Source organism: Anopheles coustani, chromosome 3 (genome assembly GCF_943734705.1).
Source record: "Anopheles coustani chromosome 3, idAnoCousDA_361_x.2, whole genome shotgun sequence".
In the NCBI taxonomy this organism is placed as follows: Eukaryota; Metazoa; Arthropoda; class Insecta; order Diptera; family Culicidae; genus Anopheles; species Anopheles coustani.
Genome location: NC_071288.1, coordinates 37,468,343 through 37,493,334, shown reverse-complemented (window position 1 = coordinate 37,493,334; position 24,992 = coordinate 37,468,343). Strand labels below are relative to the sequence as shown.

General features: G+C 45.9%; 5 protein-coding genes across 5 annotated transcripts in view; 3 read left to right on the top strand and 2 right to left on the bottom strand.

The window, feature by feature from the left end:
- LOC131272249 (lysophospholipase-like protein 1) overlaps window positions 1-24,992 on the bottom strand; it is a 186,943-nt gene that overhangs the window by 147,584 nt on the left and 14,367 nt on the right. The gene's annotated exons all lie outside the window — the stretch shown is intronic.
- Window positions 8,170-13,784, top strand: LOC131272240 (uncharacterized). The gene is made up of 4 exons (XM_058273907.1): window positions 8,170-8,419; window positions 8,491-11,548; window positions 11,663-11,956; window positions 12,450-13,784. The coding sequence occupies exons 1-4, from the start codon at window positions 8,381-8,383 to the stop codon at window positions 12,695-12,697; spliced, it is 3,639 nt and encodes a 1,212-aa protein (XP_058129890.1). The 5' UTR covers window positions 8,170-8,380; the 3' UTR covers window positions 12,698-13,784.
- Window positions 13,773-15,238, bottom strand: LOC131272245 (mitochondrial chaperone BCS1). Its single transcript, XM_058273912.1, has one exon. The coding sequence runs from the start codon at window positions 15,154-15,156 to the stop codon at window positions 13,882-13,884; it is 1,275 nt and encodes a 424-aa protein (XP_058129895.1). The 5' UTR covers window positions 15,157-15,238; the 3' UTR covers window positions 13,773-13,881.
- Window positions 16,535-18,084, top strand: LOC131272247 (O-glucosyltransferase rumi homolog). Its single transcript, XM_058273914.1, has 2 exons — window positions 16,535-16,784; window positions 16,868-18,084. The coding sequence occupies exons 1-2, from the start codon at window positions 16,646-16,648 to the stop codon at window positions 17,929-17,931; spliced, it is 1,203 nt and encodes a 400-aa protein (XP_058129897.1). The 5' UTR covers window positions 16,535-16,645; the 3' UTR covers window positions 17,932-18,084.
- LOC131272244 (UDP-glucuronic acid decarboxylase 1) lies at window positions 19,044-24,818 on the top strand. Its single transcript, XM_058273911.1, has 5 exons — window positions 19,044-19,168; window positions 20,056-20,591; window positions 22,568-23,155; window positions 23,937-24,203; window positions 24,310-24,818. The coding sequence occupies exons 1-5, from the start codon at window positions 19,108-19,110 to the stop codon at window positions 24,430-24,432; spliced, it is 1,575 nt and encodes a 524-aa protein (XP_058129894.1). The 5' UTR covers window positions 19,044-19,107; the 3' UTR covers window positions 24,433-24,818.

Sequence of the window (24,992 nt, the reverse complement as noted above, 5' to 3'; positions counted from 1 at the left end):
CTCATCGCATTGAGACAACCGGACACCCGACTTTCGCTCGTCCTCGTAGATTGTCCTCCGAGAAATACGCAGCCGCCCGTGCCGAGTTTGAGTCCTTGGTACAACTTGGAGTTTGTCGTCCTTCCAACAGCAGCTGGGCCAGCCCCCTACACATGACGAAGAAGGCAGATGGAACGTGGCGACCCTGCGGCGACTACAGGACTCTCAACGCGAAGACTATACCGGACCGATATCCTTTGCCTTTCCTCCAAGATTTCACGATGCATTTGCATGGCAAGACCATTTTTTCAAAGGTCGACCTGCACAAGGCATACCACCAGATACCGATACACCCGGAGGACATCCCGAAGACAGCCATCACGACCCCCTTCGGGCTGTTCGAATTCACCACGATGCCCTTCGGTCTAAGGAACGCGGCACAAACGTTCCAACGGCTCATCCACGATGTTCTACGAGGACTTGACTTCGTGTTCCCGTACATCGACGACATGATCATCGCTTCGACGACACCAGAAGAACATCACGAACAACTGCGTCAGTTATTCCAGCGTCTTGAGCAACACCATTTGGCCATCAACCCAGCCAAATGCGAATTTAACCGGACCGAGATCGCCTTTTTAGGGCACCTGGTTAATTCAGAAGGTATTCGCCCCCTCCCGGAACGCGTATCAGCTATCACCGAGTTAAAGAAGCCCACAACGATAATGGAGCTGAAGAAGTTTCTCGCAATGGTAAATTATTACCGACGCTTCTTACCAAACGCTATAGATACGCAAGGCATCTTATTCAAAATGACCCCGGGAAATAAAAAAAAGGATAAAACGCCGCTCACCTGGACACCCGAAGCAACCGAAGCATTCTCTCGCTGCAAGGAGCAGCTTCGACAAGCAGCATTGCTGGCACACCCGATCCCAAACGCAGAACTCTCGCTGTGGACAGACGCGTCTGATTTCGCCGCAGGAGCCGTCCTGCACCAACGGGTAGGCGACCAACTCCAACCACTAGGTTACTTCTCGAAAAAATTCGATAAACCACAGAGGAACTACTCAACCTACGACCGTGAGTTGACCGCTATTTATCTCGCCGTACGACATTTTCGCTATCAACTAGAGGGTAGGGAGTTCCGGATTTATACGGACCATAAGCCTCTAGCGTACGCCTTTCGACAAACCCATGATAACGCCTCGCCGCGAAGAGCTAGACAGCTGGACTTCATAGCACAGTTCTCGACCGACATACACCACGTCTCAGGGGAAAAAAATGTGACAGCCGACTTGCTCTCACGTATTGAAGTAGTACGCGTGACACCGAGCATCGATTTCGAACGCCTGGCCGACGAACAGACCCGCGATCCCGAGCTTATAGCTATTCTGAACCAGAAGAGCCCCTCCGATCTGTCCCTGCAGAAGACGCCGATACCCGGAAGTACCAAAGCGCTGTACGCCGACTGCCCCGGCGGAATAATTAGACCGTATATTACTAAATCATTCCGCCAACAGCTCCTCCACGCTGTTCACGACTTAAGCCATCCCGGAGCACGAGCCACAGTCAGACTGATGACAGAGCGATTTGTCTGGGTGGACATAAAGAAGGAGACGCGCGAGTTCGTGAGGAACTGTTTGGCTTGCCAACGTGCTAAGGTCAGCCGCCATACCAAAAGTCCGCTCACACCGTACCCGGCTACGCAGGACAGGTTCAGCCACATCAATGTCGACATAATCGGACCTTTCCCAGTAAGCAATGGAAACCGATACTGCCTGACGATCATCGATCGATTCACCCGCTGGCCGGAAGCAGTGCCGATACCGGACATCACCGCATCCACCGTGACCGCAGCGTTGTTGTATCATTGGATCGCCCGATTTGGAGTGCCATCCATAGTGACAACGGACCAAGGAAGGCAGTTCGAGTCGTGTTTGTTCCGCGAGTTGAATCGAACCCTCGGAACGAAACACATTCGGACGACCGCCTACCACCCGCAAGCTAATGGGCTAATCGAGAGATGGCACCGCACTCTCAAATCAGCGATTACGTGCAAGGACACAACTAAATGGAGTGAACATCTTCCTTTAATACTGCTCGGCCTGCGCACAACTTTTAAGAGCGACATCAACGCATCACCGGCCGAACTCGTGTACGGCACGACGCTTACCATCCCCGCCGAATTTTTCTCAAAGGAACCACAACCAGTAGCGACCGATCAATCCGATTTCGCTAAGACGCTACGGGAAGCGATGCGTAAAATCCGTCCACCTGACACCGCTTGGCACACCAACCGAACCGCGTTCGTCCATCACGACCTAAACAAATGCACTCACGTGTTTGTACGCAACGACACCGTCCGTCCCGCCCTAACAACTCCATATCACGGTCCATACCAAGTACTTACACGAAATCTTAAGTCTTTTCAGCTACTACTCAATGGACGACCAACGCTAGTATCCATCGACCGTCTGAAACCGGCCTACACAGTTGAGGAAACCACCACGGCACCCGAACCGACGTCGCACGATCAGACCGAAACGCCCAGCGTCCCGCCGACGCAGCAGGTTCCCGCCGTGCAACCTTCGCCCCAACCACCGGCACCGCATGCCATACCAACTCCACCACCATCTATCCTACGACGACCAGGACAAGACATATCGACCGGTGTTACCAGGGTCGGACGAAGAGTGAAGATTCCGCTGCGATACCGATAACACCGATCTAAGGGGGGAGTACTGTGGCGACCAGGACGCCACCTGGCGCATATCAGTCGTAACTTAAAAAGGCCGGTTGGCGAACCAGGAGACAGGGACAGCGGACGCAGGTAGAACAGGACAGCTAAGGAGTGCACGTTGCACTAGCGCGGATAAAAGCCAGGGACGTGCGCAACCAACTTCTCTTCACTTCTCTTATCTTATCGCTTCTCGGCCTAAAGGCGAAGATCAAAGTCTCTTCTCGTACCTGCGTGTCCTTTTGCGCACCGAGTCAGGCTCGTCGACCGCGTGATCGTACCGTGCACCACGCCGCGTAGCTTAGTCGCCACGAGTGAAATTAGGGACAAAATTGTACCTCCTTGTGAATAAAGCCCTAAAAGTAAAAAAATGAACAGGGACTTTTTATTTTTGTTGTGGAGACGCAGCTTCATCATCCACTGGAAGCTGCAACGCACGCAGCCATCCTTCCACTCGCCGCTATCGGTATCCGATAGCGGACGAGGTGAACAACAGGATGGCCGCTTCGCTTCCCGACCGTCCTAGCGAGAGGACGCGTATCGTCTCCCGGGAGCTGCCTCGTCCGTACCGTATTCGTCCGTACCGTATTTGTCCATCCTTCACGCGAAACCCGTTTTAAAGTGTAATTGTCTAATCGTTAATTTATAGATAATAAAATACTTTTTTAATGTAACATAAGACACAACAGTGGCGACGAGGATAAAGTTTTAATTTATATCGCGTGTCGTGCGTGTGAAAAGTGGTGGAATCCTATCTACAAAAATTCCGCCACCGAGTGCAAAACGACGCAGATTGAGCGGCATGGAAACGAACGCTTTGCCCGACGAGGAGCAGCGGAGGTCATCCTTCGGACAATCCGGCGTAGGAGGATTGCAACATCCGATGACCTCGAGTAACCCGCAGGCGCCCTGGCAAGCGCCCCGAAGCGAAGCACCGGCGCCATCGTTAAATTTCAACCCGGCGCCATCGACGACTCCAAGCGCGCAAAATGGAGTCCCAGCACCATCTTTCACGAGCCCGGAAAACGCATTCCTCTACCAGATGCTGCAAACGATGTCTCAGCAAATGCAGCAGCAGCAGCAGTTTATGATGCAAGCCCTAAAACAACACACACCGCCCCAGCAGCAGCCCGTGAGTAACCCAGAGTTAATCGTAGATTCCCTGGCGGGAAACATCAGCGAGTTCCGTTTCGACGTCGAAAATGGCATCACGTTCGAAGCGTGGTTTTCCCGCTACGACGATCTCTTCAGTCTTGATGCGTCCAGGTTGGACGATTCGGCAAAAGTGCGGTTACTGGTGCGCAAGCTGGGCACCGCCGAGCATGCTCGTTACGTGAGTTTTATTCTGCCACTTGCCCCACGGGAACTCACCTTCGAGCAGACGACGGCAAAGCTGAAAGCCCTGTTCGGGAAGGCGGAATCGACCCTCAGCAAGCGATATAGGTGCCTCCAGACGGAAAAAAGGCGAACAGAGGACCTAGTGGCTTACGCTTGCCGGGTCAACAGAGCGTGTGTTGATTTCGAGTTACCGGCAATGAATGAAGAGCAATTCAAATGCCTCATCCTCGTGTGCGGACTTAAGGACGAGAAAGACGCTGAGATCCGGACAAGGTTACTAGCGCGCATAGAGGATCACCCTGAAGTAACCTTGGACCAGCTCACCGCAGAGTGCCGACGCATAACCAACCTAAAAGGAGACAGTGCCCTCATTCAGGGACACGAACGGCAAGTACAAATGTTGCACGAAGCAAATGATACTACAAAATCGAAAAGCTTTCAGCATCACCGTTCTTCACTGCAAAGTACTCCAAGCAGGCCATGTTGGTTATGCGGCGAACTACATTGGACCAGAGACTGCCCGTACAAGACACAAAAATGCAGATCATGCGGAAAGATCGGGCATCGGGAAGGTTTCTGTTCCCACAAAAGCAGCGGCACCCGGCGAACAAGATATCGAGAAAACCGGCCAGTGACGAGAGCCGTAACGGTCAGCGTATGTACCGTGGCCTCATGCCGTAAGTACATTAATGTTATTATAAACGGAACCAACCTAAAGCTCCAGCTGGACACGGGTTCAGATATAACATTAATTGGCCATAGCCTCTGGGAACGCGTTGGCAGCCCGCCTCTAACAAACGCCAGCGTAAAGGCAAAAACAGCATCCGGGTCGAACCTAAAACTAACAGGCGAATTCGAAGCAACGGTTAGAATCGGTGAAAATACAAAAAAGGCTACAATTCGCGTTTCAGAAGCTGAACTGGAACTTTTCGGAGCCGATTTGATAGACGCATTCGAATTAGGTTCGATGCCTTTAGATGCGTTTTGTGGGCAGCTAGCCACGATTCCGCAAATCGTTGCGAATGTAGAGCCCAAGTTTCCGGAGGTATTTCGCGGGCCAGGAAAGTGCACTAATGCACGCATTGCGCGGCAGATTAAAGAAAACAGTCTACCTGTTTTCCGGCAAAAACGACCGGAGGATCACGCAAAGCCAGAAGCAGAAAATATTATAGCAAGCATCGACTTACAAAACGATTCAAAGTCTGTAGCCGTAAATCCCGTCAGCTCATTTCCACTTGCTTTCAGTGATGTTGAGCGTAGCACCAAAAGTGATCCAGTACTACAACAAGTTTACTCGTACGTTCGAGATGGATGGCCTGCAAAAGTATCGTTTGGTGCAGAAATAAGGCGATACAGTGACAGGAAGGATGCATTATCAACGGTGGAAGGTTGCCTTTTGTTCGGGGAGAGATTGGTCATCCCTGAAACCCTGCGCACGCGATGCTTGGAGCAACTTCATCATGGTCATCCCGGCATTCAACGCATGAAGGCGATCGCACGGAGCTTCCTTTACTGGCCATCTATAGACGACGACATCGTGGATTACGTTGCATCCTGTGAGCCATGCGCAGCGGCATCCAAGGCTCCTCCACGGGTGGACCCCATTCCATGGCCACAACCATCAGGTCCCTGGTCCAGAGTGCACGTGGACTATGCCGGTCCAATAGAAGGTTTTTGGTATCTGGTGGTAGTGGACGCGCTGTCCAAATGGCCGGAGATCATCAAAACCTCGAGCACGACGTCTTCAGCAACGATAGCAATACTGCGAAGTCTTTTCGCTCGTTTTGGGATGCCATCAACGTTGGTGAGTGATAACGGACCGCAATTCACCAGTGAATCGTTTCAGGAATTCTGCAGCCGAAACGGCATCCAGCATGTCACATCGCCACCTTTCCATCCTCAGTCGAATGGTCAGGCTGAGCGATTCGTCGACACCTTCAAAAGGGCTTTGAAGAAGGGTCAAATGGATGGATCCTCATCAGACGAGGCGCTGGACAATTTTCTGCAGACCTACAGAACGACTCCTCACCCGCTCCTGGACCAAAGGAAGGCGCCCGCCGAAGTTATGTTCGGTCGACAGCCGAGGGTTGCGCTCGACTTACTGCGGCCGCCGACGGCTCATCAGTCACAGCAGAGCGAAAGTCGTAGAAGTTTCCACGAAGGTGATAAGGTTCTGGCAAAATACTTCTCAGGAAACTCAACATGGATTCCGGGGACCATTATTCGAAGATGTGGACGTGTGCTGTACGAGGTAGCAACGGAAAATGGGCGTACCATTAGGCGGCACGTAAATCAGCTACGAAAGCGAAACCTTCGTAGCCCGTCGCAGTTGGGTCAGCAAGCAACGTCCCCTCATCTGCCCTACGACATAGTGATGGGCGACTGGGGAGCGCCTACGGAACAGATACCGAGCAGTTCCTTCATCGGCCCGGCGGCTCCTGACCCGGCGGATCCGATTCCGCCGCCTGCACCATCCACAGCTGTCTCGCAAGCGCCACTACGTCAGCCGTCATGCGGACCTTCGGAAGCAGCTCCGAGTGTTTCGACTCAGCCGCTAACGGTGCCACGAAAGTCTTCTAGGCAAAGAAGACTTCCTCGTTGGCTTAACGATTATCGGAAATAAAAGGGGGAGATGTTGTGGAGACGCAGCTTCATCATCCACTGGAAGCTGCAACGCACGCAGCCATCCTTCCACTCGCCGCTATCGGTATCCGATAGCGGACGAGGTGAACAACAGGATGGCCGCTTCGCTTCCCGACCGTCCTAGCGAGAGGACGCGTATCGTCTCCCGGGAGCTGCCTCGTCCGTACCGTATTCGTCCGTACCGTATTTGTCCATCCTTCACGCGAAACCCGTTTTAAAGTGTAATTGTCTAATCGTTAATTTATAGATAATAAAATACTTTTTTAATGTAACATAAGACACAACAATTTTATTATTTAATTTAACTGAATAGAATGAATGAGTCTACATAATTTTGAGACACGCGCGCATTGGTGGTCATGGCTGTACGAAAAAAACTAATAGTATCTACACATCTCGCTGTAGTTGGGTCCCTTTCTGTTCTTGATACTGCGACCACATTATCAACCAATAGTAATTGGCGGTGGGAACTACAAACAGAGCAGAAATATCCTCTTACACTCCGGAAAGTGGTTCCTCGTTAACCTTGGAGGACTCGGCAATTTACCTTTCGTCCATGGGAAGGAACATAAATATACTATCGTGCCTCTCAATCCTATGCAGGGGTAAGCGGTGGGACTCATCATCATCTTCATGTAAACAAATCAATGTTGGTCTGGAAATTGTTTATCCCAATCTGAATCCCCAGAATCCGATTCAGAATTCGGTAAAAATGGTCTGGTCCTGATGAAATGGGTTTGGTTGGGTAGAACAACTCAGATAATGGACATTCTACTGTATTTCTTTGTAAAAAATAGGTTCCAGGAATTTTTCTAGAGCAAAACTTGCAAATCGCGCTAAAAACTCAATCTATGTCCATTGGACATTCTACCCAGCGTTCGATTTGAGTAAACTTAAATCAATTACATTGTCTCTAGATCGACTAGTTATGTAACTAATTCGACTCAAATCATTGTGAATCGATTCAAACAGTTTAGGATCAAGTCAGAATCGAATCAAATCGAGTCCCAAACAAATCAAAACAGATTCGAATCCAAACAAATCAAATCTGATTCGAGTCCCAAACAAATCAAAACAGATTCGAATCCAAACAAATCAAATCTGATTCGAGTCCCAAACAAATCAAAACAGATTCGAATCCAAACAAATCAAATCTGATTCGAGTCCCAAACAAATCAAATCTGATTCGAGTCCCAAACAAATCAAAACAGATTCGAATCCAAACAAATCAAATCTGATTCGAGTCCCAAACAAATCAAAACAGATTCGAATCCCAAACAAATCAAATCTGATTCGAGTCCCAATCGAATCAAATCTTTAGAATCCGTCAAAAGGGATTCGAATCTTTAGAATCCGTCAAATGGGATTCGAATCTTTAGAATCCCTCTAGGGATCGAATCTTCGAATCTTCCGAATCCCGATTCTGCCAACACTAATTCGCAGCATTTTGCTGCACCAGCAATCACACCGCAGGGAGTTTTAGTGCAAATTAATAGATGTGGTTAGTTTCTTTTTGGCAAAACAGCACATAATTGTACTTCGCCACTTGGAAAACTTTGATCGTGAAGCGGTGGTTCGCCGTACTGGAGCATCCTTCCATCGTCCCATTTTTTAGCCAAACTTTCAGCGCGTTGCCCTAGTTTTGTTTATAGAACAAATCGTCTCCATTAAATACCTACCGATATGGATTCATTAGGTACGGAGATTGGCCAGAAGATGCGGGTAAGTAAAAGTGTTCATTAACGTAACATCGCTCAAAACTCTCTTAATAATATACATTGTCCCATTGACAGAGCGCCGTTAAAGCAAAGCTCATCGAATTGGGGACCGGTTCGGCTAGTGGCTACATCGACGATGAGCTGCCAGATTATGTGATGATCATGGTGGCGAATAAACGGTCCCGTCAGCAAATGATTGACGATTTGTCATTGTTTCTCGGTGCCCAAACAGAAGTGTTCGTTAACTGGCTACATCAGGTGCTACAGAAATTACAAGAAGTAACGCTTCCGGCATCGGCTGCGACAAAAAAGAAACCTAGCGAGACGGAAGAAAAGCGTAAGGATAAGAAGCGCAAGGATAAGAAAACTAAACGTCGCGACCGAAGCACAGATAACGAAGAGGAGGTTACTGATGAGCCTGGCCCGACGCGATCCCCGGATGGTAACAATACGCCACCGCAGCCAGCGGTGGTGCTACCCGGAAGTTCTATAACTGAGGTTTTTGCGAACCAGTACATAGAGAAGGCGAAAAAATCCCTTGAGAGTGCCCCGATCACAAAGAAGACTTATCAGGAGTCTACTGCTGCTGTAAGGGACCAACAGAGCAAAACACCTCCGGCTGCTAAGGGTGGATCTGAGTTACCATCGATTACGGAAATAGCCAGTGCCACCGTGGTACGGAAGCACCACAAGGAATTGTGTGAGCTGGAGGAAATACAGCAGCGTATAAACGAAGCAAAGCGGCATCTTCAAACGTTGGGGACCGACATTTCGGACGACGACGACGAAGATTTGCTTCATTTGAAGGCAAACGAGGACGATTTAGAAACTGAAGAATCCCGAAACGAACGAACGTCAACAGCGGTCGCTCGAAGTAACAAACCCGTGGATCGAGAAGCAACGGTCAACAAACAACGGCAAAGAATAACGATTGCACCACCAGAACCATCCAAGCAGGTGACGGCTGCTCGAAGTACAACGCCTCCTAAAACAAGTGAAAAAGATGCAGTTGCGTCTTCGCCGGTTGCTAAGAAACGTTCTGTACTGGATCGTCTAGGATCGAAAAGTTCTGTTGCTTCCGATTCAACAAAGATTGAGAAATCGAAAACCTCAGAGTCGGGTTCAAATGAGATTTCGTCGAAATCTGCTGCCAAGCCTGCTGCTACTGGAACTGAAAGCACCAACAGCTCCAAAAGCACCATCATCAGTCTGTCGGCCCATCGGCGAGAGGAAAGGGAAATATATGTGCCCCTGTTTCGGCGAAAAGAAGGCGCGTCGAAAGAGCAGTCCACCGTGAAAGACAAATCTCGACACGAGCAGCAGCAACAACAACATCAGCAAGTAAGAGGTAGAAGTCGTGAACGAAACAATCGAGCCAAGCGGTCTCCCGTGTCACGAGTAACGTCGCTGCGGGATGATGGCATTGCGTCGAGAAACCAAGAGAGTAGCTATCGACGTGGTGCACGTGCGGAAAACCCTCCCGTGCGTGAGGCTCGCGCCAGGGAGCGATCACGTAGTCGCGAGCGGAATAGAGCATCTGGTCGCGAACGGTCCGCATCCATTGGTAGGCAGTCAAAAAACGGCATAGATAGCGTCCGAGGACGCATTGGATCGCGGATTATCGTGCTACCACCGAAGCCCGAATTTCAGGAGGACGAAATCGAAGTCCCAGTTGCAAGCGTCATCAAAATACAACCGAGGCCGACGATGCCGAAGAGCAAGCAACCTAGCAAAAATCTTCTCCTGAAGGCAATGGCCGAGGCGCAACGTTCAACCGTGGCAACCGTACGGAAAACCATCGATAATACGACGGCTATGATGGATAGTAAGCTGTCGCATTATTCCCGCATGGAAGGGAAACGAAAGTTGGTGATTGAAATTCCCGGTGGGCACAGCATACAGCCAGGAATGGAAGTACAGTATGCCGACGAGGACGAAGAGCACTACCAGCTGCACAAGAACGTACCGCTGTATGGTGAGTTTCTCGACGACGAGGAAGTGCATGAAGTGGACCTTGCGAAACAAGTTCTCATGGAGGAGTGTGACGTTGATGAGGAATTCAAAGATATTCTGCAAAGTGAAAATGAATCAACACTGCATAGGATTCATCAACGCGAACCGCATCATTCGGAGTATGCAGCGGACGATTCGGAGAATATGGTGCATCCGGTCAACGCAATCGGCGAAAGTGAAAACACAAAGTTTGTCGTTACCCTGGATGGGGCCTACAAGTCTATCCTAGATGGAGACGGCTCACCCAGTCATACGCCGCCCCCGCCGGCATCGTCGGTGGTAGGGGGTTCCGTCAAAGGTCGCCTATCGGTTAAGGATCGGATCGGCCCTAAACAGCCCACCAGCAGTCGGGAGCGTTCACCGAAACCGAAGGATTCGAATGAACTGGAAGAAACACTGAAAAAGCGCAAAGAACGGTTCAGCGAAAAATTGGTTCCAGTGTCGGCACCAAAATCACCCCAGCCAAAGAAATCTCTTTCTCCACCACCACCTTCCACTACGAACCGTGGTTCAAAGCAGCAGTCGCAGTCGCGCTCTCCGAAACCACCGAGCTCTACGCGATCTTCGCACTCCACGCAAAGCCACGCATCATCTCAACGCCGAACACCGTCCCTTAGTCCAGAACCAGTGGTAAGGCAGCGCAATGCCTCTCCGCTGGAGAAACCGAAGCAATCGAAGCGTCCAGCCGCCGTTCGAAATGTCACCAGCTCGCCCGGCCATTTGAACGAGCTGCTGCTGCAGCGCACCAGAGAATTGATGGACGATAGTGTGTCCTCGTCGCCTATCTACATGTCCAAATCGGACTATGATAAGATGGAGCCTTCGTCGCGCAAGCGAAAACGGGTCTCGCCCATCCAGTTCGATCTGACCGATGAGGATGATATGCACGATAGCGAGGACGACTATCACCGTGATCGGCGGGACCGAAGCCGGGACGAACGCAACCCAAGACGGAGCCGACAGCGCGATAGCGAGGAGCGCAGGAGCGCACCAAGAAAAGACTCTAGACGTGAGTGGGACCGCGAAAGTGAGCGGCGAGACAGTAACTCCGCTCGTCAGTCGCCAGGCAAGAAGATAAAGAAGCTGGAATCTACCCGCAAATTTGACGATCTTCCACCGCGTAAGTGAAAGAGCATCAATTAAAAAAATGTGGTCACAGGGATTGAGATTTTTTTAAACAAATTATCTGTATTTTATTTTTCATACTCCTCAAACGCACACATACTCACACTAGTGCTCAGCGCAGTGACGGTGTCCGATGGGAAAACGCACAAGTCGGTTGGTGGTGGAGCGATCAAGGAACGCTGCAAATATTTCCCCAACTGTCGCCAGGGTGATGCGTGCGAGTTCCTGCATCCGAGCACCCCCTGCAAGGCTTTCCCGAACTGCAAGTTTGGGGACAAGTGCCTCTATCTGCACCCGATGTGTAAATACGATCTGACCTGCCACCGGCTAGACTGTACCTTTATGCACACAAAAGGCTCATCGGTGGCCGGTTCCTCGAGCTCTCTTGCTGCACCACCACTGGGTAAGTGTTTCTTAGCTAAATATGAAACGATTTGTTTTCAAAAGGTGTGAAAAGATAGTGCAATTTTCTGAACTTATATTTTTTCTTCCGAAGTTTTCCCGTAACTTGCCTTTTGTTTCAGTATTCTGAATTAGTGCAATTGTAGGAAACATTGTGTCAATATAATGAATTAGCAGCAAAGAAAAAAATACACCATTTGAAAGAGTACACCTTTTCAGTAGAGTTGCGTAATTTCGATTCAGATCAGAAAGATTCATGATTAGCCCAAAGAAATGCATAAAGAGAAGCCCCGTTATTATTTGTTCGCTTGATCCACGCCAATTGAAGAATCATGAAGATTCATAAAGGTTTCGCAAGATTCTTCAATGTTTTTAGATTCGAATCTCAAAATTTAAAATTGTCAAACATAATTCAAGGTAATTGTGCTTAGATTAATAGGATTAATTTTATGGTAATTCATTCAATTATTTTATATTTTGCTATTATCCCACAGCATCATCCGTAGTGCCAGTGCAAAACTACAAAACGATCAGTGCGAAACCGTTGCCCCCTCTGTGTAAGTTCTATCCAAATTGCGTCAATGGCCAGTGCCCATTCTACCATCCGAAGATGTGTCGCTTCGGCAGGCACTGTGTCAACAAGGTGGAATGCAATTTCTATCATCACGAGCTACCCCCGGGCGAAATGCATGAGGCTTCGGCAAAGGATAAGTTCAAATGGATCTCGCCATTCTCGGCTTGAGCAGGAAGAAGAATGTGAATCATCTTGCGTAACTTTGCGATCGTCAAAATCTTAATCCATGGGAAGATGCCGGCAGGAGGGCACAATGTAAGAGATGTTTACGACGGTGTAATTAACCCAGACCGACAGACAATTTCTGTTGGACACGTTTTACCCAAACATTTCCTTTTTTTAATTTTTTTTATAACCTCGACTCTACTACGGCATCTAGAGATCGCTTAAAAATTTCGTGTGTACAAAAGCAGACAGAAAATAGTGGGCAAAAGAATTTAACTGTCTCCAGCTTTACGAAACATAATTTTTCTTAACCGAATTGCTCGGTAAATTTCGGCCGCATTTCATTTCCCATACTTTTTCTGTGGAATTGTTTGTGTAGTAGGGCCAGAGACATACTGGGAAAACAAACTTTTAGCATACAAAAACCCTGTTCATCATCCGTACAGTATATCGATAAGGATATAGCACGTCCAGAAAATTCGAATGCAATTATGGTGTAGCTATTTATTACTTTTGTTAACGTACAACAAAAACAATGCAAAATGAACCTCCCATAGATTTTATCCAAGATCGTCATACGTGAGCACAGGGTAGAAACGGGGTATGCTAACGTTGAATTGGCCGATAACGAAGATCCAGTGACTATAATATACGTGTGACACATCTCATGACAAATGGCCAGCCGTGAGCGACGATGATCGATAGCCCAGAGAAGCAAAGATTTTGTGTTCAATCCCCAGTAACTGAACGAATTAAAAAAAGAGTGCACTATTAGAGAGGATTAATTTCATGCACTCTGCTTTAAACTTACAACTTTGAACTAGCAATAATCCATAGTTAGGCTGATTAGGCGTTTCGTTCAGTTACGCAAAGATGCGCGTAACTGGCAATGAGAGAAAATTAACGAAGCAAAACATAAAATTCAGTCATTATTGTAGGTAACGTTGGCTTAAATGTTTTTCTACCATGTATGACACAAAATGTACAACAAATTCTGTAAGCAAACGCTAGCAAGAAGAGGAGAAAGTGGCACTCTAGCAGGTGTAGAAAGTTCTAAGAAATTATTAAATGCTACGAAGCGGAAGAAAATCTAGCACCTTTTTACGTATGATGAAAGAAAATTTAGCTGAAAAAGTTTTCAAAACCAGAGCACCTCTACTTTATTTAACAACTTATGTCCTACTGCCTTAACTGCTCTCCCATATATCGTGCACGTTGTCGAGAACGGTTTGCTGATCGGACATTTTATGTACCATAAAGTATCCCTGGATCTGTGCTGGGCTAACGTTTCTTCCGTCCGCGGAAACCCGCTCCGCGAATAACCGTGCGTTCTCCTCTGCATCCGTACCGGTGTAGAAGCGTCGGAACATCTGCTCCAGTTGATGCCGGGAGCAATGACCAACGTACTCTTTCACATCCACCCGCCCAGGGCGGATGAGAGCAGGATCGAGTCGATCGAGGTAATTGGTGGTCATGAATACTATTCGGGCTTCGGTCGAGGCAACACCGTCCAGGCAGTTCAGCAGTCCACTGAAGGTGACGCGATTCAGACCCTCGAAGGCAGCCTTTTGCTGCAGTGTATCTTGGCGCGAAACAAAAGCCGCATCGATATCCTCCAGTAGAATGATCGACTGCTGAGGAGCGACATTCATGAGATGATTTAACCGGTCGTCGGTTAGACCTCTTTCGGATAAATTCAGCAGACAGATCCCGAATTCGATCTCCCCGGCGAGAGCTGTGATGAAGCTTGACTTCCCACAACCAGGTGGTCCGTGTAGAAGATACCCACGACGGTAGGGAATGCCTCGGTCGGAGTACCATTGGGGGTTCTTGATGAACTCGCGACAATCGAGCAGTATCCGCTCCGAAACACCTCGGTCCAGTACTACCGATCCTATCGGACGTCGCTTCCGCGGATGACCAAACGGACGCCACTCGGACCCCATCGCCGTGTACATGATTGTCTTGCCTTCGGTGTTTTTCAGTGCCAACTGGCGAGCTTCCTCCAGTATTTTGAAGTACAAGTTCTTGTTTCTTCCAAAAGCGGTCAACTGAACCGTTTCCCATGGTACGCCCATGTGCAGGTCCAGGGTATGTTGCTCCCGAGCACGATCGACCTTTATCCAGGTGCCACTGTACCACATTATATGCGTTCCGACTGATGGGATGAAATCGTACCGGGTTTTCACGTGGCCCGTGTCACGCTGTTCGAACGAAGTCTCTACGCTGAGATGTTGTGTCTGGCGAGCACCCTTTTGGGTGATCCATTGCAGCAACCACTGGTATGATTTATCTCGACATGGCACCTCGAGCGTGATCATATAGTGGCGCCGAAAAAGAATCATTGCCCCTTGCATTCCTTTACGTAATATTGCGGCACCGGCACCGACTCCAAACAGTCCAAAGCCAGCCCCGAAGTAGGGGTTCTCGGCGAGCGCCCCAATGTATTCCGTTATAGTCATGATGTTTGCAGACCGCAATACACTATAAATCTAAAATCTTTTACGTTTTTCCTCGTGAAAAAATCAACTTCGTGTGGTACGTATTTATGTTTACCACTTGCCCAGATAATAGGCTCGGTGGAAAAGATGACCGTATGTCAGTATATCCGGATCAAAACAGAATCGCCGATAAATAAACAAACGCTGTGAGAAATAAACGGTGAGCAAATGAGCGTGACAAGGTGTGCAAACGATGAGCTATTTTGGGAAGATGAATAGAAAAAAAAATTCTTTACTATTATACCTTTCGTCACGAAAGGTCTAGTCATTAAAATTATTAATTTCGATTGGATTTATGGGGAAACAACAACTAAGAAAATAAGACCATATATAGGCGCATATATTTGTCTTGCGCGCGGTGAGATGAATGCTCACTGGTGAGAATAAAAGGACGCAGCCAAAATGATGGAACAGACAGGTCGGGTCAAAACTGTGTTTGCTCCGCCATTGTTGTGACAGTTGGTTAAAAAAGTGTTTACAAAAACTTACAGCATACTTGAGGGAGATCTCCGCCAAAATCTTCGCGAAATAGGTACAGGCTGGCCCCGGTTTTCGTCACCAAACGGGACTTTGACAGTGACGAAAACCGAGGCTAGCAGACTACAGGTCTTAGGTTTATAATACCTACTCACATTATTCTCGTCTAAATTTTCAGTGCTTGATATGAAGGTGTTCTTGAAACTATAACAAAGTTTGTGTATGTTATCATCAAATCAATGGCCATCAACCGTTTTATATTCCGTTTTACTTCTTTCACGCTTTCCAGACTGCGTAACGCGACGTGGCCTGACAGGTGCTGAACTTCATGCGAAAAAAATCTAGCGCGATTCGCGCAACAAAGGTTTGACCTCTTTCCACTGCGGTGACTCCCAAAAAAAAATTATTGGTAGGTTATGAGGAGGCCATGCCTACCAAAAATACACTTGGCAAGGTTCTTTTTGGTAGGCATGTATACCTTCGGTAGGAAAGTGCAGCAAAGTTGGACTGGGTTGGACAAGGAACTGCTCTTTTGTGAGAAGTCATGGGATATGGATCCTTTTGCTCGCTGTGATTGCCGAAATGAAGTGTGTTGGTCTGCCTTATACGGAGCCTTCCTCCAGAACATATTTCGAACGCCTCAACTCTTTGTTCTGTTGATGAAACATACCAAATTTACAGTTTTACCCCATTTTCTTCGCTGTTCGTGAGAAGTAAACAAAATTTAAACCAACTGTCAAACATTTTCCCACCGTTTTCGGCTCGTTACATGGTATGCTGCGACCTGTCTGTTGATTGACTTTGGTTGCCCCAAACAATTTGACAATTTTTGTGTAAAAGTAAACAAAACTTCCAAACCGGCTGGCGTACATTTTACAATGTAAAACATTTGAGGAGGGAATAGAATAGATAGAATAGAATCTCTTCTACAATTGTCTAATTCTTAACTAGAACGTTACAAAGTGTATGCAAAATGAGCTCGCGACAAATACAGGCTCTTACCTTATTCCTTATTGTACAAAACGTTTGCTCAAATGATGGAATGTGTGTAGCTAAAGAACAATGTACGGATCCGGAATCAATTTCCCCCGATAAGAATCCTTATTTGGCAGGTATAGCTGGCGGAACCAAATCAGTTCCAACGCAAGAAAATCTTCATTAATCTCTGAATTGATCTATGTTTCCCGTGTTTTAGAGTTCAATCTTTACTTCAACAAAATAGAATCTTCGGTAGCTGATTATGTTCCGTGCAATAGAACAAACTGCAACTGCTACGTGAACGTGCTTAACGACGATCTTAGGCCATTCAAAACGCAGGGAATCACACATGATATGATTAAGCGTGCCAAACAATACGGTACACATTACCAAGTGATTGAGCATAAACTTTACCGTCAGCGTGACTGCATGTTCCCAGCACGGTGCTCCGGGGTGGAGCATTTCGTGAAACCGCTTCTTGCTACGCTACCCGATATGGACCTGATCATTAACTGTCGCGACTGGCCGCAGGTACATCGGCACTGGAGTAAAGAGAAAACACCGGTCCTTTCGTTCAGCAAAACGGCCGAATATCTCGACATCATGTACCCAGCCTGGGCGTTCTGGGAAGGTGGACCTGCTATCGCTCTCTATCCGACCGGGCTCGGACGCTGGGATCGCCATCGGGACAGCATTACGGAAGCTGCTGCCAAAGTTCCGTGGGAAAAGAAGGAAAGTAGGGCATTCTTTCGTGGATCGCGCACCTCCGACGAACGAGATGCGTTGGTTCTGCTGTCGAGGGCCAAACCGTCGCTTGTCGATGCACAATATACAAAAAATCAAGCCTGGAAATCACCGCAGGACACACTGAACGAGGAACCGGCCCGAGAAGTGACTCTCGAAGAACATTGCCGCTATCGCTTTCTGTTCAATTTTCGCGGTGTGGCCGCGAGCTTTCGCTTCAAGCACCTTTTTCTCTGCCATTCCCTTGTATTTCACGTAGGAGACGAGTGGCAGGAATTCTTTTACTCGGGTCTGAAACCGTGGGTACATTACGTTCCCATACCGGTGCAAAGTAGTCCGCACGAACTGGAAGCTTTGATCCGTTTCTTCCAGGAGCATGACGGCCTAGCGCGCAGTATTGCGGAGAGAGGATATGAACAAATATGGAATAATCTGCGTATGAAAGACGTAGAATGTTACTGGAGAAAACTGCTTAAACGCTATGGAAAGTTAATACGCTACTCAGTTGAACGTGATCCCAGTTTAATTCAAGTATGATGCGCTGATACGGAATGATACAGCCGTGGGTAAGCCGATGTAAAGTATTAAAAAACGAACAAAACGTTCACCTTATGAAACTTACATTTATAAGACATAAAGTGAGAACCTATCTGAAAACTACAGATTCTTATTATATTACTAGTATCTTGAAAGAACATATTCGCAACGACACTGCCCTATCTATAGGACCTTCAACAAAATCAGAGTCTAGTAGGTTTAAAATGTAAATTTTGATATGTAAACGAATTTGTAAATCATGTTATTGTGGAAGAATAATTTTAGGCATTCCATTCCTTTGTTTTATGTGTAGATAAACGGATCGATTTGCAAGTAATATTGATCGTTTTATGCTCTGTGTTATCGATGCAGCCTTTTGAAATAAGCCAATACATAAATGGTAAGCCTTTCTCGGTGTATCTGTAGTTATATGAATATGAAGGTTATAAAAATAGGTGAAAAGACAACTCCATTCAGCAGCCATGTGATTTCGCATATCTCATTATTTATTCAGAGATTCTTCATTCCAAAGTTGATTCCACCAGCCGCGAAACATCGCTAGGCACATGTTTCGCAAAAATTCACAAACTTGTTTGGCAAACTGTTTAAAGGTTGGTTGGTTCGAATATGTTAGGCGAAAGCATAGCGAGAAAAAAACCAACACCGTGAATAAACAAACCGGTACTATTACGAAACTTAACTGTTTTCTGGGCCATCGATATTGGCAGTCCAAGATACAATGCTGACTGGCGCAATTTCTGGAAACATTAGTCACACATTCGACCGTTTATGAATAAAGCAGCCCGTGCAAAAGAGTTGTATGTGTGTTATTTTCCCGAAGACTTCTATTAAATTTTGGTTTAAATAATGAAAAATAGGGGTCAAAAAAACTTCTTAAATTTGAACTGATTATAAATTACAATCTTCGCGTGCAACGCACATGTGGAGAGTTTTTGGCTCTCAGCTGATCGCTGTTGTACGATGCGTCCTTTTTCCTCTGCCAATGGTTCGCTGCGGTCTAGCATCTCTTGCTCTCCTGTGGCGCTCGGGGGTCGTATCTGACAGTTGTGGAAATAACAAAGTAAACATGTCAAAATAGTGGTAGGCAGAAAGTGGTCTTGCTTCGAGAGCGGTGGTATTTCGTGGACAAATTTTACCCTTCGCCAGTTAGTGATTATGGTGTTTTCGAAGAGAAAGATGAAGCAGTTCTTAGCGTTCGGAGTGACGATCGTGCTGGGTAGGTTTGGCGCTTGGAATATCGCGATTTCCAACTTTATGGTGCGCGTAGAGAATCACAAAAATCGGTACTGTTGTGCGTCTCGGATCTCGGAATGAATTGTAATTTTTCTTAATGCTCCTCGTGCAGTGGATGTGTTTTCCGGCAGAAACTGTTTGCCAGGAATAGTGTGTCAGTGTTCACCAATGGGCCATCTATTTTCGTAACTATAGTTATTATAAACTTGTCGGTGGAGAGTGACTAATCGACGGAACGTGATGGTCAGGAATGATAAGTGTGGTTTTCAACGAATGTGTTTCGAACTGTGATACTCAATCTTAAAGAAATTGTGTGGTTACTTTTTTGCAACATCCAGACAATTGATTCTGTATTCTGTTATTATATTATTCTATAAACTATTGTCGTTCGGTTTCTAGGTCGAAAGTGAACGGAACCTTTCTTTTGTACCATGAATGCATTTCATACAGATTGTAGTGTTGTTCTTGCGGACACTCCAAGAACATGTTATTGCATCGCGACAGTGAACACAATCGTTGTCAAGTAGCTTTCACCTTTCTCTTTTTCGTTGAACCGTTACTTTAAGATTATTTTTACAATCCATTCTATAAGCATGAATAAGAGTACACAAGTCTGGAAACAAGTTTGGGAAATAACATATCGTAACGTTGCAGTAAATTTTATTGGCTCGGATTTCGGGTTGCTATAAGCTAAAAGGTTTCTTGATGAAACATTTGATTTTTTCGGAATTATTCAAACGTAATAATCATATTCGATTTTATTATGCGAACTTTCATGCATTTTTTTTAATTTAATTTTCAATTCGAATTTGAATGTATAAATTTTATACGTTAACATTGACAAATTTTCAACTGTTTTCCGTCATGCAGTGATTTGTTTGTATAAATCATGGGGCAGCCCAACCAACGGAGTGCCACCCTATGGCGAAGGATTCGACGACGAAGGTGATAACAGCATTCTAGGTGTGGGAGGTACCGAACCAAACCGCCGCGCCGGATTCGTGTCGCACGAAAAGCCAGCTATGCTGGCATCGGTCGATCGAAACGGTATCGATAAACAGTACCCAAACATCGATAACGATGCCCACAATCGAGCGCTGAATGATGGGGAGATGGCCGGGCGAAAGGTATACGAACGGGTGCTGAAACAAACCAAACATGACCCGTCCAAGTCGGCCTCGTCGTCGCTGGTCAGCGGAAGCAATTACAATGGACCGTCCAATAATGTAGGGTTACCTCCGCCGGATGACTACGATCCTGCACACGACTTTCGTATGAACGAGCTCTACGAGGCCAAGCGCCAGATTCTGGAACTCCAAAGGAAGATACAGGAACTGGAGGGTCGCATACCGCGCAAGTACCCAGACGTAACGTTTTTGAACTACAAAAATCGCAAGAGAATCTTGGTAAGTTGATAACAAATCTGTTGTGAAAGATTTAATATTTCTTTTCCAGCACAATATTTGTAATTATAACAAAGAAGTATAAAACCAGCAGGTATACTGCCACTGTATGAATGAGTGTGTTTGTTATCAGCTAAATTAGGAACTGTAATTGTTTACCGTTACACCAAAAACTGATTGACTTTCACCCAATTGATACTGGATTCACATAACATGAGCAATCGTTTAGATGCTAGTATTTAATTTACCGCATTATTCTCATATCTATTTTACATTGCAATGCAAGTCTAATTGATAAGCACACTAATTTCCAAATATCGGTTATTCCAGCTCGGCAAAAACCATCGTTCATAAAAGATTACTGTGGTCGATAGTTGATCGGTTGTATAATTTTTCCAACCAGTGTCACATTTCTCACCATATTCTCTATCGATCAACACGATCCCAACCACGTAGGCATAAATATCAGCAGAGAAAATGTTGATGTCGTTAATCTCTTGTGATAATATTTACCCACTATTGACCACTTACCGGCTGTTGGGTGCGGGGACTCCGCGGCAACACGTGAGAGGCGTTTGACTGCTAGCCACACTCTCGGTGGTGTACTTCAACCAAACATGTAAACGAAGGAGAGTCTGTAGACTCTCCGTCGATATGGTGACTGCCAACGGTCGATCCGGTTTGGTGCAAGTCATCTTTTTCCCCGAGGAAGTGTTTGAGTGGACCACGAAAATTCCATTACCGCCACTAGGTCGATGCTCTTATGCAACACGATCGTATGTGGGATTGGGCAAATGGGAGGATCACAAAGCGTGATGGAAGGATGTGAGAATTAAACAAACATGCAGCTGCTTGTGACTATGCATTGGTACATAACAGTTTTACATGTAACGGAGGTTTCACCATAGTAGACTGTGTTGTGGCACAATTTCTGATTTTAGTTAAAAACTCCAAACCGATGCTACTGTGATATCGTAAATGACTTAATCACCTTTTCTGATAGGAAAATGATGTGTGATTTTAAATCCAAATATAAGCGTACGAACCTATTTTGAATCATTATCAAATTAATTTAATAGTTAACTGTTTTTTTTTGAGTTCAAGGTGGCGGAAAAAATTTAATGGCTTAAGCAATGAAAAAAAAGCGAAAATGCTATCCCCGTCTTCTTGGTATGCCTAAACATGCTGCTCCCAAGTTGTCAATCCTATCTCATAGCATTAAAAAGTCCGGGGGGCTCATACCTTTTCGCTGGTGAAAAAGTAAAAACGAGGCCAGTTGAACTTTGGAAGCAGAAAACACATTTAAACTTAGTTACACAGGAGATTACCTTTATTCGCAAAAAAGGTACTACACCCGTGCCGCCTTCTTAATTTGGTTTCTTTCAGCTTCAGCTCATTATCATATTCAAACATCATCGACGTAACAAATTAGTACCGCTTTTAAAATCCCTCAAACACTTCTTTTCGTGTCTCCGGTCAAGGGAAACCCCTTGATAGGTTGGAATAATGGGATATAATCACTTTTAATAGTACACTTTGGATTCCCCTGACAAAACGGGTGTAGGTGAGAATGACGCAAAGTTGTGTTTTGTTTAACGAGTTTTGTAAGTAGTGAAAAATGTTTTTCGTCAATCAAAAACTTTTTCTTGATCACATTATTTTCATCAAATCTTTGCGATAGGCTAAACTAGCTAAAATTTATATAAAAATCTTTATTTTAATTTTACCGTTTTTAGATGCTAAATTAAGTAATTCTTAAAAGACTGAAATGAGAAATAAAGTTTGCTAGAATGACTAACATAGTAAATCACAAACACAAAATTCACCGCGCCCGGAAAAGATGGAAATAGCGATGTCATAATGTCCTCTTTTACGACCACCACCGACAAGGTTATTGCCATCCAAAACGGTAAAGCTCCCACAACTAACGGTGTAGACTCACTTTCCTTTTCGCACGTTCGCTTCCACTTTCCACGCAGATAACGGGCGGAGCGGGATTCGTCGGTTCCCACCTGGTCGACTACTTGATGATGCAAGGTCACGAGGTAATCGTGGCGGACAACTTCTTCACCGGACGGAAGCGCAACGTCGAGCACTGGCTTGGGCACGAAAACTTCGAGCTGATCCACCACGACATCGTCAATCCGCTGTTCATCGAGGTGGACGAAATCTACCACCTCGCCAGTCCGGCCAGCCCACCTCACTACATGTATAACCCGGTTAAGACGATCAAAACCAACACGCTCGGCACGATCAACGTGCTCGGGCTGGCCAAACGTGTCGGGGCCAAAGTGCTGATCGCCAGCACGTCCGAGGTGTACGGTGATCCCGACGTTCACCCACAGCCGGAAACCTACTGGGGGCACGTGAACCCGATCGGTCCCCGGGCGTGCTACGACGAGGGCAAGCGCGTATCCGAGACGCTCAGCTACGCCTATGCCAAGCAGGAGAAAGTGAACGTGCGTGTTGCGCGAATCTTCAACACCTACGGCCCGCGGATGCACATGAATGATGGACGCGTCGTGTCCAATTTCATTATCCAAGCTCTTCAGAACCAGTCAATTACAGTGAGTATGGAAGGTTTTTTTTTTTTTTGATAATTTTCTGTCTAACACAATTCGAATGTCTTAGGTTCTAAAAGACTGAGTTTTAGTTAGAGTAACTTAGGGATGATTCCAGATTTTGCTATAACTTATACTCGCATGAGTGTATTTAATGCAATTCAGAATGTAAGATACTTACTGTAATTGTTCGAATTGTACATTAATTTAAAACATAACTAAATTTTGTCAAATTTATCGCTGGTAGCGTGATCATTTGACAATCCATAAAATTAGTGACATCTGTTTGATAGTGGGTAGTTTTCGTTAGAAACATGCATGCGATATTGGAGGCCACTCAAAGTAAGAACTTCGTACAGAACACCACTAAAGGACATACTAGTTCACGAGAAATTAAGACTGTCTTGCGCCTGCTTTGAAATGATCTTTTGATATCTTGATCGTGGACTTCCCCACAGTAGATAGTTACTTGATGGTCCATTTTGGGTGTCATTTTGTTTTTCACCGCAAGCAAAAGCTTAAACAGTTTTAAAATATCGGTGCGTCGTTTTACTCGACCCAAGGTTAAATTTCGCATGAACTTCAGCCCATGTTGAACAATCACAGCCTACTAGCAAAATAAGAACGGCAAAGAAGAAAAAAATGAATTAAAAATTTCATTGAACAGCAGAAATGATTTACACTATTTAGATCGATTTATTTCGGTTACTTAACTTTAACGTTATCGTTTATCCTAAGAATACATTTATTTATCTAATACAACCCGTTTCGTTGATACTTATTTCAGATTTACGGCAGTGGAAAGCAAACACGATCGTTCCAGTACGTTTCCGACTTGGTCGATGGACTGGTGGCGCTAATGGCGGGTAACTACACGCAACCAGTTAACCTCGGAAATCCGGTCGAGCGGACGATACAGGACTTTGCCGAAATCATTCGTGATCTGGTGGGTGGCAAGAGCCAAATTATCGAGCTTCCCGCCGTAGAGGATGATCCCCAGAGGCGGAAACCGGATATTTCACGCGCAAAGAAGTATATCAATTGGGAACCAAGGGTAGGTGATCGGAAGGAAGGACGGAAGGAAGGAAGGAAAGAAAGAAAGAAAAAGATGCATTGCAAACTGCTCTCCTAAAATTGTTTCTTCCTGTTATTTGTTTCAGGTTCCCCTGCAGGAAGGGCTCACGAAAACGGTCGATTACTTCCGGAAGGAGTTGGCACGTTCAAATCACTCGCAGCGCAACATTTTCGTACCCGAAACGACAGAATTCCGGAATTTAGTATGACCACCCGCCGCTAGTTCTTTCCATTGGAAGGGATGCTACACATGAATTGATTTTCTCCTCATCGAAATAGTTTCGTTGGGTCGTTTGTTTTTGTAGATATGATACGAAGCTAAGAAAGACGGCGAGTGTAGCAAAATTATGTGTTAAATATTGTCTCTGACGGTGGTGAGTGCAAGTAAATGAAGCTGGGTTTTACTCTTTTTTAATGTAAATACTTTCTAGTCCGGTTTTTTATATGGAAAATGTAAGATGGATTTTATTTTGCTTTTGCTTTTTCTCTCTGTGAAACTACAATAGATAAGTATGAAGAGAATCTGTTGATTATGTACTAGATTATAAAAATAAAAAAGGCAATGCTAAAGTGTGACTGAAATTTAGCAACTAAAAAACAATCACATTTCTATAATCTTTTTTATTTGAAATCATCCGTCCTGAACAGGCTTTTATTATTCTTTACATGTCATGCAATCGTTTATTTTTTATTTAGTTCTTGCCATTCGCAGCCAGTGTAGTGTATTGATTTAACTAACTTTTATTGTGTTTTCAGATGTGAAGTTGTC